General features: G+C 42.9%; 1 protein-coding gene across 10 annotated transcripts in view; it reads right to left on the reverse strand.

Moving 5' to 3' along the window:
- The window catches only part of SMARCA2 (SWI/SNF related, matrix associated, actin dependent regulator of chromatin, subfamily a, member 2), a 177,978-nt gene extending 159,978 nt beyond the window's left edge, over positions 1-18,000 (reverse strand). For 3 of the 10 annotated variants that reach the window (XM_063713831.1, XM_024251686.3, XM_063713830.1), the window contains exons 1-3: positions 17,849-18,000; positions 4,032-4,292; positions 294-423 (exon numbers count right to left, since the gene is read on the reverse strand). In XM_063713831.1, the coding sequence (XP_063569901.1) occupies positions 294-423; positions 4,032-4,256 (355 nt within the window). In that variant the 5' untranslated portion in view covers positions 4,257-4,292; positions 17,849-18,000. 10 annotated transcript variants of the gene reach the window in all.
- Positions 18,001-21,635: the final 3,635 nt, after the last annotated feature.

Below are 21,635 nucleotides of genomic sequence, written 5' to 3' on the forward strand. Positions count from 1 at the left end.
ATTTACCTTAAAAGATCACGATAAAGATTCTGGATAAAGTACATAGAGCTCTTTGCAGACTGCTTGAACACATGGTGGCTAGTAAAATCACTAGGACTTCGGAAATAAAATTTCCCATATAAATCATCAGGTTGTACTGGTGAGGATGGAGGTAGAGTTCCATAAGGAAAAGAAACCTGCTAGGTTCAATATTCCTTAGACACATTCTTTGGAAGTCATAATTAAAATATCCAACAGGAAAGACTGAAAGACTATGCTGGGGAACCAGTATCAGGCGTGCAGCGGACACAAACCTTGGCTGTGTTGATCCATTGGACTCTGGGGAGGGCCCATGCCTGGGTGAGGTGGTCGCATACCAGTGCCCTTCATGGATCCACAATGGATGTCTTCTACAATCCCCTTGTCATGTATACCATCGATGGGCTGAAACATTTAAAGGACATTAGTTAGACACCTCTATAAGGTAAAATATTTCTATTTGGAGTTTTCAGACCCCTTCCTAAGTTCTTCAAAAGTGTGGCACTATCATTTACTACCCATTCTAGAGTTAAAAAAAAGAGACTAGACCAAAAGGATCAGCAAACTATCTGTAAGTCAAATGTTAAGTCTTTAAACAACGGAGGGTTGGTTTTTTTTGTTTGTTTTGTAATATCAAAACAGGCAATGAAAATGAAGTCCTGGTCACAAGGTAGACAAATATAGGCTATTTTTCCATACCCTGGTAAGTAATCTTGAAACCTGTTATATGTTGAAGTTAGTCTGAAGTCTGAAGGAAGGCTGTTTGGCACAGCTGTGATGATCCAGTTTTTGGTAATTTTTCTTCATTGGAAGGGAAGGAACGATGGAAAGTTTAAAAGTTGAAACCACAGGGTTCCATGGCAGTTGGAAAGAGAGGAACAGACAGGACAGAGCCGTGAACGGGGGTTGAATACTGAAAGGGAAAGTGTGTGCAATAGATAAAGCTGTACTACAGAGGGAGGAGGAATGGAAAAGGTTAAAGGCACAGTTTGGAAATAAATAATGAACACAGGGGCTGGACCCAAAACTTGAGGCATAATACGTGACAGACATGCAATAAACAGCTATTGAATCGACATTAATCCAATCCAGAATTGGGCAATGAAGCATGTGTTTGAAAAAGGAAAAGTCTATTCCTCCCCAGACTGTAATAGCAATTTTCAAAACAGCCTGAAAGAAATATTTCCAGGAGTTTATAGAAACCAAATGACTTCAAGCAAGAAAGTATGAGTGTTTGCAGTTTTGGAGAAAAGAAAGTTAATTTCTGCAGAGTCAAAAGTACGCACTTGAAAAGAGGAAAAATGTATCATAAAGAGGATGTTTGGAAGAAAAATGGGAAGAATCTGGTATAAAGAGTGTCACTGAGTCTGTTAAATAGTAATAATAGAGAGGAAATCAAAGCAACACAGCAGATGTATTTAGGCCACTTGTTTATTTATTTCCAGTAATGTTGAAAAGCAAAAAGCTGAAGCCTCAGAGGAAGAAGGAAGAATAAGAGAAGAAATAAAACTGCCTATAAAAAGAATGGAAAAAAGTGAAGGCATCTGGTCAGCAGGTGTGAGCTCTAAACCCTCACCCATGTCCTCACGCAGGGAACTATCTGAGGGGCTGGGGCTAAGGAGAAGCAGGATGGCAAAAAATGCAAAACTCACAGAATGTGAGCAAAGCAAAACAAAAAAAGGGAGTATTTAAGAGGGTAGAGAGAATATGAGAAAGTGTAATAAAAATGCTAGGACATAAAATGAAGGGATCAGAAGAGATAACAATTAATAAAAACAATCCAGGAGAAAAACATAACACTGACCCAACACTCACACATTGAATTTTTAACTGCTAAAGAACAATAAAGTTTAGCTAAGTATTTCCGTCACATTTTATCTTTCATTTTGAAGGTGAGCCATCTTCAAATTATTCTGAAATTATGTAAGCCACTTAGAGGAAGGTTTACAAGTCATTGATCAGATCCAGAATATAGCTCCCAAATTAATTTAACCTAAACACAAAACAATTTCAGGACTTGGATGTCAATATGTTCAATAGGTCCTCTGAAAAATATGACATGGAAAACGGGCAGCTTTATTTCTCTAGATCTCTGACAAGCTAACAAATTTATCTGCTAAAAAAGGAGACAGAAAACTAGGGAATGTTATAGGGATATCCATAATACATTTTTAAATGAAAAAAGAAAGTTACAGAGTAATTAACAGAGACAATATGATTCTATAATAGTAAAAGAAAAGTAAACAAAAAAACACCAATATATACATATCTGTGCTTACACAGTATTTTTAATGAATATACAGAAAAGTAAGATAGAAAAAGCATGTACAACAAGCTGTTACTTGGGGTGAAGGTAGGATTATCTGTTTATCTCAGTATTGTTTTCCTTTTCAAAATAACCATATATTACTTTCCTGATTTGAAAAATCATCAAATTACAACACTTTTAACAAAAGGATCTTCCTTTTTGGGCTCTGATGCCCTACCCTAAAACTGACCTAACGTCCTATGTAACTGGAGGAAAGACTTGCTCTTTTCTGTGGTAATCTTTTTGTTTTAAGCCAGGATCTTCCACGGCTTGTCTACTGTAATGGTTCATTTTATGTGTCAACTTGACTGGGCCTCAGGTGCCTAGATATTTGATTAAACATTATTTCTGGGTATGTCTGTCAGGGTACTCCTGGATGAGATCATTTGAATTGTTAGACTGAATAAATCAGATTGCCTCCAGCAATGTCGGTGGGCCTCACCCAAAATCCATGGAGGGCCTGATAGGAAAAAAAAAAAAAAAAAGCTAGAGGAAAGGAGAAGCTTTCTCTCTGCCTGACTGCTTAAGCTGGGTCTTCTGCCCTCAGACTTGAACTTACTCCATTGACTCTTCTGGCTCTTTGGACTCAGACTGGAACTCACATCATCAGTTCTCCTGGTTCTCAGGCCTGTAGACTCAGCCTGGAACTATACCGCGGTTCTGCTGGCTCTCCAGATTGGTGACTGCAGATAATAGAACTCTCAGCTTCCATAATTGTGTGAGCCAATTCCTCATAATAAGTCTCTTTTTACATATATCTCTATCTCCCATTGGTTCCGTTTCTCTGGAGAATCCTAATGAATACAACTACTTAATGTCAAGAAGCAGCCCTGCCACCCTATCCACCTGTGATATCATCCCAAGGAGTGTAAAACCTCTAGGTGTCTCATTAGGCAAAACCTTCAGGTAGTATGTAATGTCCTCAGATTTTTCTTGGCTATTGCTTACTTTCAAAGCAAACTGTCACAGAGGATCTTGTTTACTTTCTCAAAAGGCTGTTCTCTCTTCTTTGCATCTCCTGTGAAGGCATAATGCCAAGTTGTACAGATATGATCATCCGCACAGCAACAATCCAAGCCTCATAAATAAAGGATAATTATAACCTTAGTCCAGAAATAAACAGCTGGACGTGAGCTCTGCAAAAATCAGAACCTTCTTCCAAAACCAGAATAAAAGTGCTTCACAGAGAGACAGCAATGTGCATTTTAAGGATTCCCTAGAAACTATTTAATTTCAATAAAGCTCTCTTCAAAAAATCCTTTAGATAAGGACTTTTTCCTTTTACTCTTTGGGATCTAATTTTTGTTAATAAATGTCAACCTTTTTAGGAAAGAATAATTTTCAGTATGTTCATTAGTGGATAAGTTACTTAACACAGATAGGAAAAAATAAGACTTATAGACTAATACACTAATTCACCAAGATAAAAATACCTTCAACCCACAAATCACAGGATCTACTTATCAGAACTGCATAGTCTATGTCAGTATTTTAAAAAGCCAACATCTGATCTTCACAACTGGTGCAACATCTGTAGCAATAAAAGTACCTCACAATATGCGTTTTTAATAATATATAAGATATACAAGACAAAGATCTTGCATGATTTTCTTGTTAACAACAGTAGAAAGGGGGATGGGGTTATCAGAAATATTAGCCATCCACTTATCAGAAGTTGAGTTTGAATGGGAGAACAAACTCTTACCTTATGCATTTGATGCATGCCTTCCTGTGGGAAGTCTGTGGACCCCATCGTCGGCATAGGATGGGAGACACTCGGAGGTCCAGGACTTGGCCCCATCATGCTGTGGACGGAACCTGGGGATGGTCCTGGTCCTGGACTAGGCCCGAGAATTGGCCCAGGGGAAGGCCCAGGCCCCGGCGAAGGACCTGGGTGGGGCATCGCACCAGGGTCTGTGGGCGTGGACATCTACTTCTCCTGTCTCTGCCAGTCAGTAGAGTAATGCTAAGTTGAAAAGCAGAAAAAAGGAAGGCATGTTTTAAACATGATGTTAAGATCAGAATAAAACAGTTGTTAGCATTTGATGGTGCCATTTCTGTAACAAACATCAGAGCTGCCCTGTCTAGTCCAGATGTTTGAGTGAGTGTGATATACATCCATCTGCCCTAGTCTTTGTGAAGACCACTTGTTTAAAAAAAACACACACACTAAATGATTCCCCAGAAAAAAATAAATCATCTAAGATACAAAAAGGCTCACTGGAGAAACTCAAATTTAACACATAAGCAGAATTCTAAACAAGTTTGAAATTTATTACTGAAGTCAACAGATGCTCTCCATTACTTACTGCCTTGGACATCTTACAAGTCATTAACCCCCACAAAGCCATTAAAATACAGAACCCTTTAAAAAGTATCCAACCAAGACTCATTTTCATAAGTGAGTGGGCATTCAAAACTTCAAGATAGTTAAACAGGGAAAAATACAGTCTTCTAATTTGAGAATGAAAGAGAAGTCCCAATCATGAAAAAAGCAAAGGCTATAGGAATCAGACAAATATGGGTTCAAATACTCATATATGTAATTACTAGCTACGTCATTTAATGTTTCTTCTTTTCAGATTTCAATGCAATGACACGTGTGAAAAACACAGCTGTAGTCTCAGCACAACAAACGGCCACCCTTATTCAGCATTACTTTCCCCACCAACTCCACTCTACCAGAAGTGATCAGGAGGGACAGTTTAAGATGTGATCCTCTGGTCTGGACCAGATCCTCAGGTCTGAGCCAGACCTGGCTCTGGTCAAGAATCCTTGAGAGAAGTCATCCATGACTACTGGATCAGAGCTCACCACAGATGAGGTGTGGAAATTCTGGTTCTACAATTTCAGCAGAACTATATTCCACCACCCACACTTTAAGGCTTCTTGGCATCCCCATTGGAAATGCCTCATAGAGTGGGTACAACTGCATCTTGGATATGAGCCAGAATGAGTAAATAAGCTGTTTTCCACATTCTGATAGAGATCAATGATGCCAGCAAGATAGCTGAATTCCACTAGCAACAGTAATTGTTCTATATTATGATGTTACCTTGGAGGCACACACCTGTACATGGAGAAACTTTTTGCTGTCAGCCTCACAAAATACAGAATGACATACCCTAAGTGATTTGCTTACCCATTGTTTAGTGGCAGAGATGGAATGAGACCGTGGTGGCTTGGTCACCATAGCAGGGCTCTTTACCCACAGTGGAATGACGGGCTGGAGGGGCAGTACACAAAACACATTCTTTCCACTCCTAGCGACCCGTCACTTGCACTGAATCTCTAGAGTATGAGGGCCATGAAGGCAGGCCATGCTCAGTTTCCCTTCCACGTTCCCAGCACCTCAACCAGCATATAGTCATAGCTCAAAAATTATCTGATGAATCAACTGCAGAGTAAATTTCAAGGGCCAACTATTAATAAAATCAACTTTTTAATTTTAACTTTATTTTAATTTTTCATATTTTTAGAGACAGGGCCTCTCTCTATTGCCCAGGCTGGAGGACAGTAGAGATCATGGCTCACTGAAGCCTCAAACTCCTAGGCTCAAGTGATCCTCCCCGACCAGCCTCCCAAGTAGCTAGGACTACAGGTGGCGCCACCATGCCAAGCTAATTTTTTTTTATCTTTGGTAAAGACAGAGTCTCACTATATTGCCCTGGCTGGTCTTGAACTCCTGGCCTCAAGTGATCCTCCCACCTCAGCCTCCCAAACCGCTGGGATTACAGGCGTGAGCCACTGTAGCCAGCTTCAGTTAATTTTATAAATAAAAACCACAGAGTCGTCAGTGTTTGAGTTGGGTTCCCATAAAGAAATCCTTAAAATGTAGGCAAGAATTTAGGCCATTTTGACAAGTAAATTAGAGCTAAAACAGGAAGCAGTCAAAGGCTACTTCAGAGTGATCATAAGCAGGGGATCAAAAGAGGACTAAGGGAACCCAGTACGAGTGGCTTCTAAACAACAGGGGAGCCTCAACAGTGAATTACTGCCTTGAATTCACTAGAGAGCGCAATGTTATTATTTATTCCTTGTGATGAACAAAGCAGACGGGACTTTTTTTTTTTTTTTTTTTTTGCTTTCCACCACCTCACACAGGTTCAGTCAGCATTTTAAATTTAGGAAGCTGACGTCAATTCAGGGCTACTACAAGATATAATGCTCTTTCATGTATATCAGCACACTAATACACCCTTTTATTTTTTAGTGAATAAAAGGAAATTGCTTACTTCCTGTTATGGTTTACACTGAAATCAGCTTCAATAGGTATTAAAGTAATATACCACGAGTTTGAACAATGAAGATACAAATACTGAAGTTAGGTAGGCTGATATTCCTACGTTTAATATAATTGATGTGTATTAAATATGAAATTCTAATATATATTAGCCCATAACGCTACTTTCCTCATGCATTATCATTTCCACCTGGGAATCTCAGAGAATGTTGTAATTACTCATATATAGTCCCATAAAAATGCTCCTCATTTTTTTTGTTAAAGGAAACTATTAAAAACGTCTTAGAGGGAAAACATGTTAGAAGGGAAGCGGAAAATTACGGGCATATAATTGGAATGTTAATATAGGAACATGTTATATAGGAAACTATTTAATAAGAAGAGAACCTCAGATGCCTGGACTTCAATGAATGTGTGTGGCTCAGACTAACAGTACAGTTTAACAAACTAAGAAATGTACCCTGTACCATATAACTAATGAATGGCAGAGATCCGGACTCTCATAGAACATGATGTGATATTCATGGATGTCCCACTGGGAGCTGAGAGACCTGGGTTCTGGTCTCAGGGTCACCACCAACTCTGGGGCCCTGGGAAAAGTGCCTTTCGTCTCGTGACTTGACTTCCTCTAGGGTCAGGATAGGAGTATCTCAAAGGTCCCTTCCAGCTGTCCATCCATGACTTGATGCCTGCTGCCTCCAGAGCATCTTGAAGACTTCATCCAAACCTGTGTGTTGGAAAGTCCATTAATGGACTTCCAAGGCAAAATCAGGGCTGCCCTAGGATCTGCTGTGGCTACCATCACCCAAGTATACCCAAGGGGAGGACTCTCTAAGATGAGGCCTATAATCCTGGCCTCTTATTCTTCCTCTTCATTTCGGGTGGCAACTTTATTTTACAGTTCAAGTATGTAATTAAACTTTCCCACAGTATGAAGAAACCTGGGGAAATAAATTAGAAAGAGGTGCTAGTCTCAAGCAGCACATCATTACTAAGTTAGTATGGTTAAGGTTTAAAGTCCAGTATTGGCCAACTCCGCTTCTCCCTCACCAGCCCTGCCGGTATCCCCTGGACTCTCTGCCCCTTTCTTCTCCAAAGCACTAATGAGACAATAGAGATAGGGTGATGATGAGAGCAGTAAGCATAGTAGGGCGGGCTGGAGGAGAGGGCCCAGATGGACTTCACAGGGCAGTGGTAGGTCTGCTCACATAATAACACACAAAATCTATTTTTATTTTGTGTTGGGAGAAGGAGGGAGTTTCACGTAGTCACAGAAAAGAACGACCTGTTCCACAATTATGTGTCTGTGGCTAACAACATAATGACAAAAATGTATCTGGGGAGAGGGGGGCACAGCAACCTCCCCATACACATGCATTGCTGGTCCCCACCCTCCCCGAGACCAGGACTCCCTGAGGGCCAAACCACTATGTTCTTAGGCAAGAATTTCTCAGCAGTATACTGTCTTGATTTCGTCCTTACTTCCCACTTTCCTACATTCACAACTAGAGAGTGTGTTTTTAAAAAGAAGAGGCCCCAGAGGAGCTTGCCAGAGCTCCAAACACCACAGTTATCCTCCCTCAGCCCAAATCTCCATCCTCTGCCCTTAGCTGAAAGGCTCAGCACAGCCATCTGCATATTAAAAGGAGTTCAACTTCATGGAATTTTAAGGGTCACCACTCCAACCATGACAAAACTTGTGTCTTACAGTCTAATTGTAATCAACAGAAACACCAAAGACCCCCACATGTGGAGTAATATTTGAACACACCTGCATGTGTTTCCTAATGGTGACTTGAAGAGACATTTTGCCACAATCCCATTGAAAAGATGAGGGCAATAAGGCAGAAAGGGAAAACATGGCTTGCCCAAAGTCACATCTGCAACAGGAGAGAAACCGCAGGCAGAACCTTTTATCCCTTGACTCCCAGCCCAACACTGAGCTATTACACGGATCAAGCAAGCCATGTTTCCACCAGAGTTTTCACCAGGCCAGAGCAACGTGCGGGGGTAGAAAGTAGAAGCCAAAGAAAAAAAAGTCAGAAACAGTGGAAGGGATATCTTGCAAGGACTAGGCTTTGGTTGTGATAATACATTAACTTATCACAGGCCAGAGAAGTAAAGAGAAGCCCTGGAATATGAAAAGAAGACAATGTCATAAACTGAAAAGGTCGATGATGTTTTAGTTACTATACCGAGTATCTACTAGGTACAAGGCATGCAGGGGGTACAAAAAGGAATAGAAGGCTTACCCCACAACTCTGGAAGTCTGATAGGGAAATCAGACTTGTGTGTAAGCAGCAACAAGAGAAAAATATTGAAAGATCCTGCAGGACACGGAGGGGTACAGCCAAACTATCCAACACAGTCATTGAATGGGAGACATTACTTTTAGCTCAGAGGGTAGAGGAGAGAAAGGAATTAGGTAAAGTGTAATAGAGAAGGTAGCATTTCAGCAAGGCCTTTAAGTTTAAAAAAAAGAAAAAAAGTTCCCTAGAAACTTTTGGTTTCTAGTCGCAGAGTTTGGGGCAGCACACCAACCTTGACAATATCTCTTAAATTGCTCTTCACCAAACTTCATAAGAAAGCACAAGGAAATCTTGGATCTCCAGTCTGTCTTTTTTCACAGCTCACTTTACAGAAAAACTTAGAGGTCCAGGTTAAAGGTAGAATATCAGAAATAAAAGTTAGGCCCAGTCCACATCTCTAAGAATATCCCAGTCTTATTAAAGTGTTCTGGCTGTTACAGGAGAACTGCAAGGTTCAGGAGATAGTTAAGATAAGAGTTCTTTTTATGTCTGTTTGCTGATTCAGAACATCTCCCCTGACCTGAAGGGCTGCCTCTTGTTTTCTATGTGGCTTTCTCTGTAAATGAATTGATAATTCACCCACAAGAAGTAGCAACATCTTCAGAACTGGGCCTCAAGCACTGTTATTCTTAATGGGGAAGCAGTGTGGGGGTAAGGAGAACAGCAATGCAGATAAAGGAAATAAATCTACCCGAAGTTTCTTTTTTAGAGGCCAAGGTTGTCTGGATAAGCGGTGAAACATTACCAAGGCCCACGCTGCTTCTTGGTCTGAGCTGTGCAACTTTAAACAATGCATAATGTGATTTGTACCACAGACACAAATCGCACTGGGTTCTAAAGTTAACCTTATAAGTTGCTCCATCAAGACCCTAGAAAATCATTGAGAACATTTCTTTAGCATTCTTGGGGTTATTCACGACACTTTCCCATTCGTTTCAAAGTCAAATATGTTTTTTAAAAGTTGTTGGATTAAAACTTTGCTCTGTTCCTTGGGCTTCTGTGAACTCTCCTTCATCTTTCAATCAGGGAAACAAATTAGGATGTGGGTGAGCTGCTGCCCTCACTTTAAATAAACTGCCTTGGGAATGGTCCTTGCCCAGAGTCAGACCTGGCAAAGGCTGTGAGGCAGTTCTGTGCACAACAGAAGATAACAACAAACTCGGCAGCAGCTAATTAGTCCCCCATGAACCTCAGACACTGCCTTAATAGGATCCTGGCTCTTAACATTACCACCTTTATAGATACCATGAGTTGCCATCTCAAAAGAGTCTACCTGAGATGCAATTTCATGGCCTCTTCCATGAGGACTGACAATGATCCCACAAAGGAAAAATCGTTTTAAAAAGGGAATTTATAAGAAAACCTAAGTGTTAGAAACCCTTTAGAGCAAAGCATCCTCTACTCTAAGACTCATGTCCATTAGTAGTTATAAAGATAATCACAGATGACCATCACTTTTAAAATTCAGTGGAACCCAAAGGGCTGGGCAAACTGGTCAAAACAAAAGCTAACAAACTAAACAAAAAAAAGTTAGTTTCAAATCATGACACCCTGAAAGGTAATATGTCACGTATATTTACACATATGCCTGTCTCTCCTACGTTAGGCCCTTTTGCAAAGCAACCTCATTCTGGATGTTGATAAGAATCAACAATAGCCACTTCCTTTTCTGACTGCCAAGATAAGTTTATTTATACTTTAAACATATAAAAAGAAGAGTCTGAAATACATACTTTAAAAACCTGTGGTTGAAATGGCACATTTTTACTGAAGGGTAAAACTCAACCATCATATGCCGAATGAACTAAAGTTGTATCATAGGCACTCAGAAATGCAGTCAACTGGCCCTGCCTTTCACAGTTGCAACAACAGTTCAACAATGAACTCCAAGTTGATTGCAGTTAAAATGGATAATAGCCATTAATGATGTTACTATGCCTTTTAAAAAATCAACAAATGAGTTCATTTAACCTCTCTGAGTTTCAAGCTCCTTACCTACAAAATAGGTATAATAGGAGCTGACTACAACTTCAATTTTGATATGAATCAAATAAAATATGAGATATGAAGACACCTTGTGAGCTACTATATGCTCGCATTATTGCCAGGATCCTTCTAACGGCTTCAATTCCCACTCTGGACTTGAATCCACAATTTGCCAGATTAATCTAAAATATTGCTTTGTTCATGTATTCCCTTGCTCAAAACTTCTGAGACAAGCCTCCAATACAGATTGGATAAAATATTCATGCTTTAGCCTGCAAGTCAAGTCTTTCCACAATCTCCAACTTTATCTTCTGAAAATTCTCCCCAACTGGAACTTCTTGCTCCAGGCAACCGGTCAAAACAGGTACATTGGTCTTTCCACGTTCCTTCAGGCCGGGTCTCTGTGATCTCGCCAGGTCTCTGTGATTCGGGGCTTTCTTCTGATCTGGGATGCTCAGATGCCACCACCCCCACCTCTGCCCTCCCCCTACAGCAACCTTATCCCATCTCAAAGACCTTATCTACCCCATCAACTCAAGAAAGCTCACCCTGATCTCTCTCTGTGTATCACATGGCCCATGCAGTTTACCATTTGTTACTTGTATTCAATATGCTATTATAAATACAATATTAAATGTTCAGGCACATTCTTTAAAACACACAAATTATCAATTACAGATCATCTATTTTTTACAGAATTTTGGACTTTGCTTAATGGTCTTTTAGTATAGCACAACAGCATGCCACAAAATAATTGTGACTATTTGCAAAGCCATTTATTACATATCCAGTTCAACAAAGCACAGGAGGAAGATGGGAGAGGGCTTTCCTTCTGGACATCCAATATCCAGGTGTGATAACGCATCTCCCAGTGGGATGGTAAAAACTGAAATATACCACACCAAGTAGGTAAAGAAATATATAATCATCCTGACCAGAAAAATACATTTTAAGTGCAAACTGATATGGAATTTCCCTGGGATAACCTGTAAGCCAACATATGACGTTCCTTTTTGGTTAGAAATTTTTATCATTTTCAAGTAATTTTGAATCCCAAATTCTGAATTCAGTTGTTTTTGTTTTATTTAAAGGAGGGAGTTTCAATTATATCTAATGGTTTTCAAACTTTAAATATTATTTCAACTTCTGTGGGTCCCATTCATCAACTTACAAAAGGGCCAGCCCATATTTAAATTAGGCCAGTTTCTAAAAAGTTTCTAAAATATTAGTGCTTGCATAGATGTAGATGACATACTGGCATAAGACTGATGCTTAAATTGATACTAATCCACCTAAAAATACTATAGAATATTGTGGTTTTTAAAAATGTTGTAAACCTTACAGGTATATAGCCAGATTACAATTGTTCAAATATTCTGGAAGTCGCAGCTATCTAATAAAATATCCTAATTCATACTAGGCTTCAATTATATAATGATGTATTACAAACCCAGAAGTCCAGAAGGACATTATGTCAGAGTTTCAGGCCAAAATCTTGTATTCCATATCTAAACCGTCACTCCAAATGTGTAAATTAATGAGGTGTTTATATCAAACATTCAAAAGACCAGCTATTTTGTTCCTGAATTTCATTGGCTCTATTGTATGTTTTTCTGAGGTATAATTATTCAAGCATCTTTGATGATATATTTATAACTTTTACTACTTAAAAGCTCTCTTTAACATATCCTACACTTTCAAGGAAAAGTGCTATATTAACATGGGTAATAATAAAGTCATAATAAACAGTAAGAAAGCTGCAGTTTTGCCAACCCAGGTTGCAAGATCCCATTTAACTTAATGATAAATATCTTACGTAAATAAATATGCTCTCTTTCATAATGACTCTGGCAGAACATAGTTTTAGACTCCTATAGTCCCTAGTAAGTATAAAGTCATAAGTTTCTATACAGAAAAAATAATCACTCCAAGCCTTCCTAAATATGCTATCAAATAAATTACCACCATGTGTATTTTCTATTCACAACTACTTAGGGAATGACCCATGACTTTATTAACCAGCTAAAGGTTAGAGTCCCCTAATAAGAACACTTCCAAAAATGACAGAAAATTCACATCCTCTATTGGCCAAAAACATCTCCAAAACACAATATTTAAGGGGAAAAAAAAACAATTTAGAAGATAATTCTTTTACATTAAAAAGGAGAAATCAGAAATAGACCCCAAATGTGGCTTTCATACTAGGGAAATTTTCTTATCTGTTCACAAGAAATACAGCAGAAAAGAAATGTAACTCATATAGTTTTCTAAGGTAACTCAAGTTAACCAAAGAATTTGCCCCTATCGTCCCTTAAAATCATGTTGACCAGAAACAGAACCAAATCTTAAAGTGGTTAAATTAGGTCCTACCAACATGCCTTCCACTTGCAAATGCTGGGAAACAGTCCTTAGTATTACATATGTGATAATTCAGTTGTCCTCATGGCAGCATGTCAAGATGTCATAAATAGTGATTTATTATTTCTCTGGGGTATCAAAAAGCTGCTGACCCAGGAGAGTTTGACAAAGCCCTTGTTTACAAAGAAGACTTCTAAAGGAGAAAAAAAAACAAGAAAACACTGGAGGACAGCACCACTTTTATAATTTATAAAAGTCTTATTTTTATGCTCTTGCTGTAATACATAATAATAAATGTCAAAATATTACAGTGATATAAGGAGCATCACAATTACCTTTTAGAAAAGGATGTGATATGCTTTTATACCGGTCTGTAGAACGATTTATCTTAAACTTAATCAAAGAAAAAAATTTTAAATACTTATCTGCAAAAGTGTTACTTTCTAGTTATACCATGTCAGGAATACTTTAAATAGAATTCAAGCATTAACAATATAATACAAGCCCAGGCACTTTTTTTTTTTTTTTTTTTGTCAATTCTAAGCCTCAGGTGTTGGTCAAAGCACTTTTCAAGAAACTTGACGAGAAATGCTCAAAAACCACTTTACAAACGAACAAAAGAAAAGATCTAAGGCTGCTTTGAACATGCTCTTGTGGTGAATATTTTCTGTGAAACACCACAGTGCACCTAGTCCTGATGCTGGGCTGTTACTGATATAAGTCATAAGAGAAAGGCTACATTGAAGGAAGCCCTCCCTCCCCTCACCCTCTTCAAGGGTTCTGATACCCCACATTCCTCATTCATTTTAAATGTTCTTTACAAAAATGGCATCTCTCTGATGCCCCCAAGGTAGATGGACCTCTGATCTACTGGGTTGTTTTTTTATTTTTCCCCTCAGTCTACCGCAGTAAGTATCTTTTGGACCTAACAGGTGTCTCTAAATCCCCTCTTTACAATAGCAAACATTTGCATTGTAAAGAAGAATTTGAGGAAAAAAAGAAGGAAAGTCCAGGAGAATAAAAGAGCAATTAGATTCCTCAAAGAAAAAGTGTGTCTCATTTTGCATAACAATGCAGCAACTAGGATTCAAATCTGCCACACCTCTTAACACTTCACCAGGGTGCTAGAGGTAGCCTGGAAGCCTAAAACTCCAATGCTGGCCAACAAGCTTCTGGTAGTGGCCTCCCTGATAACAGATGGAAAATACTACTGAAAATATTTGAATGTGAATATGTAAGTATACACATACATAACATTGGGTATGGCTTTTAAAATTATTATTAGGGTTCTCAATGGCTTCTGAGTCTTTGGTGGTTGGATAGAAATTTTCTGCTACTCAACACCCAAGCAACAATCTCATTATTTATGCAAGCATTCTGTTCAGACAAGCATGGCACACAACCAGATGTAAATTTTAAGTCCTTTGAAATGGAAGTTTGAAATTCGATATTGGTAACGCAGAAATGTTAAAAATAACCACTCAATGCAGTAAACAAACTGTGTATGCTTAATGTCTTCCTTGAGCTCTAACAGTACACATACAAAGTCATACATGCCTACATAATGACCAGAAAGGAGACAATGATGACACCTCTCCATAAAATTACTAGCCCAGGTCGCTTTGCTTTTTCCAAAGCACCAACCTCCATCAGGTCAGGGAGGAGGAAAAAAAAAAAGAGACAACCTTGCAAAACTCACCCAAAAGTTATATAAACAAAGGAGGGGAGAAGCCCAGTCTAGGTTTTGCACCCATGTGCTACTAAAATTACATAACACCCGGTGCAGACATTGAATAAGGAATGGATTCTGCACAACACCCCCACTCCCTCGATTCCCAAGCCTTCCTCATTCCCTTAAAAAATCCAAACACCTAGCAAGAGCTAGTGGACGACTTTGAATATTTATTTTATTGCGGGAGTAAAACCTGCGAGAGTTGGAGGTACGTTTAGGCCCGAAGTTTGAATGTGCAACAGCCCCGGGCGCAGCGACTCACAGTCTCCGGACCCAGAGGATAAAGAACTGACAAGCAACAGCGGCCAGCAAGGCCTTCTTCCCCCTCATGGTGCCTCCCGCCGGAAAGTTTTCCACGCAATCGATCGGAGGACAAGGAGCCCATTTCCCCCGCCTGCCTGACTTTGCAGGAAAGGCGAGCCCGGAGACCGGAGGGGGCTGGCAGGGAAAGAACTGGAAAGCTCCGCACACAGCCGGCGGCAGGGCTGCGCAGGCTCCTTACCTGGAGGACTTGGAACAAAAAGGGGCGCGGGGTTCGCGGAGCTTGGGGTGGCGGCGCGGCCGGCGGACGGGAACCGGTCTCCGAGCCGCAGCTCTAGGCCCGCGCCACAGCCCGCGGCCCGGCCCCCGCCGCTGCCGCTTCCTCCCTCGCGCGCGTCATGTCACGGCAATCAAACATGTCTGTGTGCTGTGTGCGCTTCGCTGCTGTGACTTCCTGATTCTCCGCCGCTCGCGCGCGCACACACACACTCACAACCACACGCACACGCCACCCCCACCAGCCCTCGCCACCAAACCTCGCCTTGTCCTCCCCGGGCTCCAGGGGAGGGTGCGGGCAGGAGCAGCTGCCCGAGCCGCTGCTCCCGACGCACTGGCTCCTGCGCGCACAACACACACTCACACTTACACTCACGCGCAGACACACTCGCGCCGGCCGGGAGGGCGCGAAGGCTGGAGCCGCGGGAGCTCGCCGCCCCCTCCCACCCCTCCACCCTACTTAGCCGCCCTGCCAAACTTTTTTTTTCCTGCCTGATCCACGTCCAACTTCCCTCCACCCCACCCCCCAAGCAGCCCAGCCAGCCCCGCGCTCACCACCATCCGCAGCAAACGGCAACCCGGATAAAAATAATAATGCAATCCAGGCGGCAGAGGCGGAGGCGGAGGCGAGCGATCAGACACTAGCAGGCGGCGATTTCCCCGCGTGTACCGGAAACCGGCCCAAGTGCCCCGGCCAAGGCGCGGGTGTCAGCTGGAGCCCGCACTGCCGCGCCCCGCCCTCCGCGGTGTAACTGCACCCAGGCTGCGAGGCCTGGTGCGGGGCACCGGGAGCACTGTGCTCCGTGTGCGCCCTGCGGCCGGAGGGCGCCGAGGGGCTGGTGCGCCGGACCGGTTATTTAGGGAAGTGCATCGCGACACCTTTGCAGATGGCATGGCCGTGTTTTGCAACGCAAACGAGAGGAAGGGAAGACGGCCGGGTGGAGGGAGAGAGCAAAGGAAGGGGTAAACCAGGTTGGGATGGGAATAAAGCAAACTCCTGAGCAGGGAGCGAGAAGGAAGGAGTTCGTGTCATCGTTGGGAGGAAGCTCCTACTCGGTCTCCCCGCCTCCCGCCCTCGCCACCCCCCTATTCCCTCCCCACCGCAGCCCTTCCCCTTCCCGGGCGAACGACACCGCCGCTGCCCGGTGGTGCGCGGGTCCTGTTTGTGACAGTCAGGCAGACAGGATTATCCGGATCATGGCCTCCCCGGCCCGCAGCCGCCGCCGTGGCTCTCCTGGGTCCCGGCGCGCCCCTAGCACCCGGACGATCGCAGGCGCCCCACGCCCGCAGCTCCCGCGGCGCAAGCAAGGGGAAGACGCGAAGCAAAAGAACACAGACCCGGGGAGAGGGAGGGCAGGGTAACGGAGGCTGGCGGGCACCTCCGACCTCCTTGGGGGCCTCCTCCCTTCCCTCTAGCAGTGCGGCCCGGGCCGGACATCCCGAACTTTAACACCCGAGCCTGCGCTGCCGCCAGGTACCAGAGGCAGGGACGTCCGCAGCGCCCGGGGCGCAGCCCCCTGGCAGCCCCTTTGCCTAAAGGCCTGCCTACCAATCAGCGTCCCCATCCACGCCGGAGGAAACGCGGAAAGTGGAGGTGACACCTCCGATAAGGCACCCACCGGCCCCGCGGCAGTGGCCGCTACCTCCTTCGCGCGTCAGCTCAGGCTTCTCCCGCTGCGATCCGCTCACGTCTCCGCAGCCGGAGCCCTTTAAACAAGTCCCTGGGAAGCGGGTGGCAGCAGCGTTCGTTGGCGCCCCGCCGCCAGCCTGGGCTCCTCGCCCTCCTTTCCCGTTCCCCTTCCAACTCTTCCGGGGAGGGTTGCTCGGGATGAACAGTAGCGTTTCCATCCTCCTCCCCTGTCCCCCAGGCCTTCCCCCTCCTGCTGCCACCCCCCTCCCCCCCGCCTCGCTTTTAAGGGGATGGGGGGATTGCAACCTGGCCGAATGTGTGTGTTGCAACCTTGAGTTGGCAGCGCCTCTGACTGCCTACTCAGGATCAAGGCTGTGGTTTGTTGGGATTTTTTTCCTCCTTTGCCCCCTTGAAGTAGTAATTATTACTGTTATTATTAGAACAGCAAGGTTCGGTTGAAACTTTCTCGTTTCTTCCACCGCCGCCTGGGAGCTGTCGTTAGAGCATTCCACCTGAGGCCCGCGGGGAGGAGGCGGGCTTTTTTTGTTGTGGCGGTTGGCCCGCCTGTTTGTTTTGGTCTCCTTGCATGCACAATAAATAATAATTAGGATAATAATGAATAATCCCGGGCGAAGGCGGCGCGGTGCCGGAGGGTTTTGAGCGGCGGCTGCAGCGGGGCGGCCGAAGGGAGGGGAAAGAAGAGAAAAGAGTTGTAAGTTATATTTACCTTGCTCGCGAGGAGTGTGCTGGCTGAATCTCTTCCCTCTCTGAGTCACCCAGAGTACAGAAACAGAGGGAGAGAGGACTAGATTATGAATATGACTTCATTGATGACAGCCGTCCCCTCCTCTTCCTAAACTCGGGCTCCGCCCAGCGTCCCACCCTCGCCTCCTCCGCGGGCGCCGGAAGACGCGCCGCAGTTGGCCCCGCGCGCCGCTCCTCCCTGCCCGCCCGGGCGCGGGTTGGCGGGACGCGCCTGTCACTCGCTCAGCTCAGCGACTCCGGGAGCGCGGGGGGAGGAGGGGGCGGTGTGCAAGAATGTGGATCTAGACAGCTCTACTGTATGCGTGGATCCGTGTGTGACTGCAAGGCGCCGGCTCTCGGGCCGTGTTTGTGCCTGGAGCAGAGAAACTGCGCACGATGCAGAAAGCCCCAAGCCCTGCTGGAGTTGCGCGCCCGCTATCCCTTCCCTGGCAGTCCTCTTCCTCGGGCGCAGCGGGGCCCCTCCAGGGAGACTGGGGAAGGGGAGGAGGCGAAGCAAAAAGGGAGGGCAACCGTAGTAATAGCGCGTAGTAGTTTGGGGGTATGTGGAGAAGGTGCTGGAATTTAACTGTGCCTCCGCCTGCCAGTGCGAGCCTGCGGAGAGAAAGGGAGGGGACGGGGGAAGGGCTCCGAGTGGCACCAAAGCTGTTTGTGGCACAGTGTTGACTGTGGAAAAAACGGGCATTGTCGTGCCGGCTGAAACTTTTTCTCCCCCTTCCCCAAGGCTGTCATTATAAATCTGCCCCCTATTCCCCGTAAAAAAAAAAAAAAAAAAAAAAGGGAGGCGGGCACAAAGAACATTCCTGCCAAATCTGTCTCTTCCCTGAAGGACTGCAAGCTTCCAAATGCCAACGAGGGAGAAACAGCTGAGAGGCTGAACGCCTTATAAATAAGTAAACCCACCCTAACCTCTCTGTTTACTTCGTGGACTAGATACAGCACTATAACCTTCCCTCACCTGCCATCTTCGCTTAAATATATACAAAAATATGGAAAAACAAACCCTGGGGGCGGGGCTGGCGGGTTAGGGGATGGCTGAAGCATGGAATCTGGTTTTGATTTAAAAAGGGAAATAAATCTCTTATTTTCTACAGACCGTAGTCTCTTCCCTCTCACCCCGCATTTAAGACCAATTAAGGCTACAAATTGTAATTTGCTGGCAAGTCGCGGTTTTGAGACCTCTTTGCTCCAGTTTTCCTTGAAATACAGTACTTTGGCCGGACCAATAGGTCAGTGTTTGGTGAGACAATTTTATTTTTAGTTTTATGAAGTGTGAAAGAATGTTAGGAGATTTTAAATCAGGGGCCTATTATTTTAGACTCAGATTAATGTAGATGCTTGACTCTTAAAATTAAAACTGTTCCTATGCAGTAGTGTTATGAAAAGTATGATTTATCCCTTATTTCGTAATGTAATGGCTTAAATTAGTCATTCAAAGTGCACTGTGACTATCTGGTTGAGGATTTTTCCCCCTAGAGTAAAATCCTATTTTAAGACCATTTTACTGTTGCAAAATTGACTCCATTTGAGCAACTGGGTCTGAAATGCAGTTCTAGGATGCTTAAAACTTCAGGCTGCAGAAGTTGAAGACAAGAAGTAATGGAAAGAACGCCAAATACTGCCATGTAGTCATTAAGAAGCAAGAATTCTTTATACCACTGGTCCACTGCTGGCTGAAGCAGAGCCCACTAGGGCACCATTTTCATGATGGCTAGGAGTGTTGGTGATCACCCACCCTATAGCTTTCTAAGGTCTTGTTACTTGCTTGTTAACTTTAGCTTCATCATTTTCTGTCTATCTTGAAGTGAACCTCAAGACAACAAAAGATAACACAGCTAAGAGAAATAGAATATAGTGTGCCCTGAAGGATCCATTGTAAGAACTTGTTTTTCTGCCTGAGGATATGCCGGTATAACTATTAACTGAGAAATATATAGTGAGAAATTTTAAACAAGATTAGTAGTGTAGTAAAAGTGTAACATTAATACTAACTTCTAACTGCCTAATAAGTCGCAACTAATAACATAGCCAGATAACCTAGCTGTCTCTAATAAAGAGATTTAACCTAATAGCAATGCTTATTACACTGAGAGTATTAGGTTTTAATTTTTTAGGGTCTAATTTGTTTCTCTGGCATGCCGACCTCACATGCCAATTTTCAGAAATTGATAACTTCACTTTTATTCCCTTGTGAATAAATGCCCTTTATCCCCTTAAGAGTCTACTTCCACTTGCCATGCAAATCCTCAAAAAAACAAAAACAAAAACAAATCAATTAGTAAGTTCCTGGAGAAAGAAACTGTCCATTCCTTCTGGCATTTTGTCACAGGGAAAGTAAAGAAGAAAACATTCCCTTTGTTATATGTGTATATTCTTCAGCTCATATAAAATTTTGATGTCATCCTTGGAGGCGTTGGTATCCACGCATTGTATACACACAGCTATGGGAATTGAAAATAAAATATATCATTGGGAACAGAGATTAAATATAGATATTGCATCTCCATCTCCCTTCGCATTGGTCTAAGAAAGCACCACCTTCCCCCATCACCCTTCAAGTCGTTCCTCTAAAAATTCGTCTTGTTTGTAGTTTGTACCCTAGCAGTTACGAATTTTATAAAATAAGGCCTAAACTCAGGAGAAATGAAAAGGCAGCGTCATTCACTTGGTACAAAAAGACGATTGTAGAACATATAGCATGAGTTTCACCTCTGAGGTAAAACGAAATTTAACAATTGAAGTTAAGGAGGAAAATGATGGGTTTTTTTGTTTTGTTTTGCAGAAAATCATACAAAAGCAAATGTGGTTGGAGGGTAGAAGGACTCCAGGAGGCTGCACAGGGTGCTACATTCACACAAACCTTTTCTTTTTGGACTTTGATGAGTCATAATGTGTTCTCTGAACTTGCTTTTCTCTTTCTAGTTTGGTATCAAAAGATAGAAGTCACTTTTTCATGTCTGTATGGCCACATTCACTTGTTATGTAAGTCTGCTTTGGTTACATTCTGTATAGAGTAGATACTGGGTTTAAAACTTGGTATCTGGATACAACACCCTCGTAAAGAAAAATTCCATGCACAACATTAGGAAGCTTCTAGTCCCAACAGACAAACTGTTAATGCTGCCTGAAATGTTGCCTAGCTTCAAAAACGAGCAGGTGAGACCATTTAGGCAGTGAGTATTTCATCTTCAGTAATGGAAACCAGATTTGACAAATTGAATCAGCTGACATTTAATTTAAAGAATAGTTTAGAATTAGCAAGTAAATTTATTACAGAAATAAACACTCCTCTCTCTCCTTTTTTCTTTTTTTTCTTTTTCAGTCAGAGTCTCGCTCTATTGCCCAGGCTGGAGTGCTGTGGCGGGATCTTGGCTCACTGCAACCTCCGCCTCCCAGGTTCAAGGGATTCTCGAACCTCAGCTTCCCGATTAGCTGGGATTACAGGTGCCCACCACCATATCCAGCTAATTTTTGTATTTTTTGTAGAGACAGGGTTTCACCATGTTGGCCAGGCTGATCTGGAACTCCTGAACTCAAGTGATCCACCAGCCTCTGCCTCCCAAAGTGCTAGGATTACAGGCGTGAGTCACTACACCCCGCTCTCTTTTTTTCTAATGGGCATGTTCAATAAATTATGTTTTTCACAATCATTCCCCCAAAATACCACCCCCAGTTCTCTTTATGATTATATCGTTCTTTAGCTTAAAATCCTTTGTCTATTCCCAATCCATTTTACGATAAGTTTCAAACTT

This window comes from Pongo abelii, chromosome 13 (assembly GCF_028885655.2).
Source record: "Pongo abelii isolate AG06213 chromosome 13, NHGRI_mPonAbe1-v2.0_pri, whole genome shotgun sequence".
NCBI lineage: Eukaryota > Metazoa > Chordata > Mammalia > Primates > Hominidae > Pongo > Pongo abelii.